A 4,524-nucleotide genomic window follows, 5' to 3' on the forward strand; every position below is an offset into this window, starting at 1 on the left:
AAAAAACAAACAAAAAACAAACAAAAAAAACATTCCAAGGGCTACTACAGATCAAAGCACATACATACTAATTGAAAGTAAAACACACTGTACTCTTGTTTCAGATTGAAACCCATTTTAATTGATATATATATTTTTTTTTAATCACTACGTCTGTTATTTTTTTTTTTTTTTTTTACTCACTACGTCTGTTAACATTAGAGTTTTTCCTACACTACCTTACTACCTTCACATCCATGTATGTAGAGGCCCACCTCTACATATGGATTAGCAATTCAGGCAGTATTCATTCACCACTTAAATATACCTGTCTGGGCCAGATTCTTCTGCCACCAACGTGAGCTTTAGAAATAGCATTTCTGCATTTGTAATCACTAGAGTATCTAAGATGTTTTGGTTTTTGCTCTTTGTAATAAAATCTTGCACACATGCCAAATTACAGATCAGAATTAGGAATAGAGTTTGGCCTTYCAAGAGTAACTGAGTAACTCTACTACAATTGTGTTGATTATCAGGAGGTGAATCAAGCAATACACAAACAAATCCTGGGCATTTTTAAATCATCCTTTTTACTGCCCTATAATACATATTCATAAGACAGTATACATGCACCATTTACAGCAGTACCAGCATAAAATTGAGCTGTGARGAATGACGCATCTGACAAGCAGGTATGAAACCAAAAGGAAATCTTGACTCTTCTTTTTTAGGGGGAGAGCCAGACAAGAAGGGAGAGGTGATTTGCTTGACATGATTTAAACCTTCCTATTTTTTTCAGAACAGTAATTGTTTCTCATTTAGCCTCAATCCTTAATAAAAATAAGCTAGACACTGGAGTTTACAGATATGAGAAAAACAGAATTTGAAGCAATCAATCTTACTATACTTCAGAGTTGATACTTTCTGAAGTAGTGTTGTGCCAAAGTTTCAGCTACTTCTGTAACAGCATTCAACTTTCTCTTCAGTAAGCAGTTGTAACATCTCTTTTACACTGCTGAAGYCATCAATTTCATCAAGAGTCACTGAAAGGTGGCAAAGATACAAATTATCTAGTATTGTTAAACTTTATCATATTATGAATTTAAGCAAATGATGGAAGGGAAAGAGCATATTAAAAATAAATAGTAACTCTTCTCAATTAGCTATAAAAAGATGACATTTTCAGAGTCACTTTAGACAGCTGTTACAATGCATCAGGCAAACAGCATACGCCACTTCAACAGCAGAACTGTCACAAGGCCCGATCCACAACTATAAGAYATCTGTACTACTGCAAGTGACACACCTGAAGAGACAGAAGTTCAAATTGTAAATAAAATGTTTAATTTTCCACTAGTACGTGTCATACTTTCCATCTCATGATTTGAAATAGCACTCTTGAACCCCAGAAGAAAGGATTATTTCCCATTTTACAAATGAGGGGATGGCAGAACAAAAAAAATGTGTCACACAAGACACAGAAGGCACTAGAGCAGGATAACTAAAGCATTACCCCCCTCTTCAGCAAATGCCTCCTTGTCATGGGGTTGCACAGACAGAAATGCTGGCTCCTGAGCTGTTGAATGCCACAGACAAGTAACACTAAGTTGTCGTATGTGCCAAGACAATAGCACAGCTTGTTAGGATGGTAAGGAATTCTCCTTCTGTGTTTCAGTCAGTTCTGCTGGCTGCTCCTCTTGACCTTGCTTCTTTTCCTGCATCTCTTCCAACACGGTTTGAAGTTGCATGCGTAATACGGGATTCCTGGTTTCAGTGTCCTGATGATCAGATTGTGCTACCTATAGTTAAAGGCAGATGGTCACCAAAAAAAACAGAGTTGCAAAGAATTTCTAACAAAGCTTGATTGAAGAGAGATAGAAAACAGCCCCAGTTTGTATTTCCAAAAAAAGCTGGTAGATTTGCCTGTAAAAGCTCTAACTCGTGCCTAGATTATTACAAAGATACAACAGATTCTCAAAGTTTCACCAGGGCAAGAAGAAGAAAACAAGACTGCTGACCTCCAGCTAAAAAGATGAAAGACAATTAGTGTTCTCATCTTTCCACTCTCTCTTTGGGTAGCATACTTCAACCAGAACCAATTTCTGTTCCTCTTCAGCCTTTTTTATGGAGAAGGGAACGCTACAGATGCTCAATCCAAGGCTACTTGGAGGAGGAGAAAAATGGAGTGTGTTTTATAGGAAAGAATAACAAATGAATTTAGCTAACAAAGTTTAGAACTATAGYTTTTATAAACACCTCTTCTCCCTACTTTTTGATGTTTAAACTAAACACTCTGSATTCTCAGATAGAACAATTCTCAGTTAGACAAAGTTTAAAGTTTTCTAACCCTCATAAAGCTGCTATAGTCTACCACAACCTACCAGGAAGAGTAAATGTGTCTTAGGTTCATTCTTTTACCCCCAAAAGACATAGATCAATTGCACGAAACAACAAGAAACTAGACTTCATACGTCCAGAAACCATTTTCTCTTTTACACTAGCAAAGCCAGAAAGCAGCACTCCCATACTGAAAGTCATTCCATCAGCAGCATAATGCTTTGGATAGTTCTTTTAAACAGTTATTTTATTGACAAAAACATAACAAAATAGACCCAAACTACAAACCTCTTATTTCAATGCAGATGCTTTCTACAAATTACAAGATTTATGCCTCAAGAATTTCTAGCTCAGGATCAAAGTTAAAAAACAAACACATATCAACTTGTAAGTGTGCATTAGACTATTTAACTATTAAAGAGGGGTGGAAAAATATGCCAGTTAACTTAGGGCAAGGAGAGGTTCTAGTTTACCTCCACGTTACACAGGTAGTATGCACCTGGTAACAAGCAGAGAGATTTCCAAATGGCCTATATACCTACACCAATGGCTGGGTTCAAAGTACTGAAGACTGAAATCATCCATCACTGACACCAATAGTTCTTTTTCTATSCCCAAAGAACGTTGGCCAGTCATGTTCAGATCAGAGAGAAAAGTTTACTTTGCACAAGACATTTTTATTGTGACTATTGCACACACTACTATCATGACGGGAATTTAATTTGGACTCATTTGATAATAATGACCTAGAAATGAAGTTTCATGAATCCACAATTACTTTTTTCACTGCTTAATACTTACTTTTTCTGCCCCTCTYCTCTGTAAAATTATCCCTTTGGCTAGAAGAGCTTTTCCTGTTTCTTCAAACAATTTGTCCTCCTCAGTTTTTCCTTCTTCCTTCAGTTCATTGAATTTCTCAACAAACCTAGATTTGGAAAGCAAATTTTTATTTTCAAAAATAACCTTTTAGTTCATTGACTTCTGTGGAAAAATGGACAAGTGCCAAAAGCATTACCAGTGCAATTATAAGTAAGTCTTACCTCTGGCAAGTGGATTTGAAGTTTGAYTGCGACAAGTCAAAAGCTCTTGGACCACTCCCATAAACTCTGTAAAACCTCCTATTCGAAAAATAAAATAATGTAGTCTTTCAACCAATCAAAAAGGGATATGCTTCKAGAGTGTTTAACCAGCATCAGAGTATGTTCAGCTAGGCTACAATAAAAAGCATTAAAATATTTAATTCATCTTCTCCCATTATACTTCATTGTATACAGTTTTTTTCCTCCAAGAATTTTTAAGTTGTTTTAATAAATTCTCACTAATCTTTATCACCCGCCTGCAACTCAAAAGACCATTATAACTTCTTCACAGAAGGTGAATATTGCTGCAAGGATCAGTGATCGTTAAAGGCAGCTGTATCTCTTCCTCGGGTGGTTTGTATATGTATATACCAAAGAAGCAACTCAGAGAAAGGCAGCGCAGGGCCTAGCAAGGCCCGAGCAGGCCGCGTCGCGCTTGCCGGGACTCACGCGCGCACTTCGTCCTCCGGGTAGAAGACGGGCGGGACGACGTCCTGCACCTTGCCGTAGCGGGGCCGCGGCGAGCGGTACACGGGCTCYCGGAGCGGCGGGAAGGCGGCGTAGACATCAAACCACAGCGGCTTCGGCACCACGCCGATGCGCAGGAGGTTCCGCGTCCTGCCGGCGGAGAGCGCGGCGGTCAGCCGCGAGGGGCCTGGCCCCGGCCCGGCCCGCGCCCCCCCGCCGCGGCCTCCCCGCCCGCCCCGTACCGGCTGAACACGCTCCCGGTCTTCTGCATGCGGTTCCCCGCCATGGCGGCGCCCCTAGCAACGGCCGCCCCGCCCGCCCGCCGGAAGCGGAAATACCTGCCTCCAGCCGACTGCCGAGCYCTCGAACGAGCGGCTGCCAGGACATGCAGCCAACAGCCGATAGAGCGCCGCCGAGGAGGATGGTCAGGCAGCGGCAGCCGATGGCCGAGCGGAGGCAGAGCGCGAGCTCCAGGCAGCGGCAGCGGATGCTCGATGTTTCCGCGGCGGTCGACGCCGCCATGTCCCCGCCGCTATGGCCCGGCCCGGCCCGGCCCAGGGCACCGACACGAGCCTGCCTGCGCCCTGCCTGAGGCACGCAGCCCCGCAGCATGGCGAGGCGGCCTCCGTGGCCCCATGGCCACCATAACCACCGTGGCCCT

At 42.5% G+C, this 4,524-nt stretch overlaps 1 protein-coding gene across 1 annotated transcript; it reads right to left on the minus strand.

Annotated features, from left to right (window-relative positions):
- Positions 1 to 548: 548 nt before the first annotated feature.
- Positions 549 to 4,196, minus strand: MRPS23 (mitochondrial ribosomal protein S23). Its single transcript, XM_085302886.1, has 5 exons — positions 4,106 to 4,196; positions 3,846 to 4,013; positions 3,357 to 3,434; positions 3,118 to 3,241; positions 549 to 1,778 (listed from the first exon to the last, which is right to left on the minus strand). The coding sequence occupies exons 1-5, from the start codon at positions 4,147 to 4,149 to the stop codon at positions 1,620 to 1,622; spliced, it is 573 nt and encodes a 190-aa protein (XP_085159012.1). The 5' UTR covers positions 4,150 to 4,196; the 3' UTR covers positions 549 to 1,619.
- Positions 4,197 to 4,524: the final 328 nt, after the last annotated feature.

Source organism: Rhea americana, unplaced genomic scaffold, assembly GCF_003343005.1.
Source record: "Rhea americana isolate MKP2758 unplaced genomic scaffold, rheAme1 scaffold_194, whole genome shotgun sequence".
Classification (NCBI taxonomy): Eukaryota; Metazoa; Chordata; class Aves; order Rheiformes; family Rheidae; genus Rhea; species Rhea americana.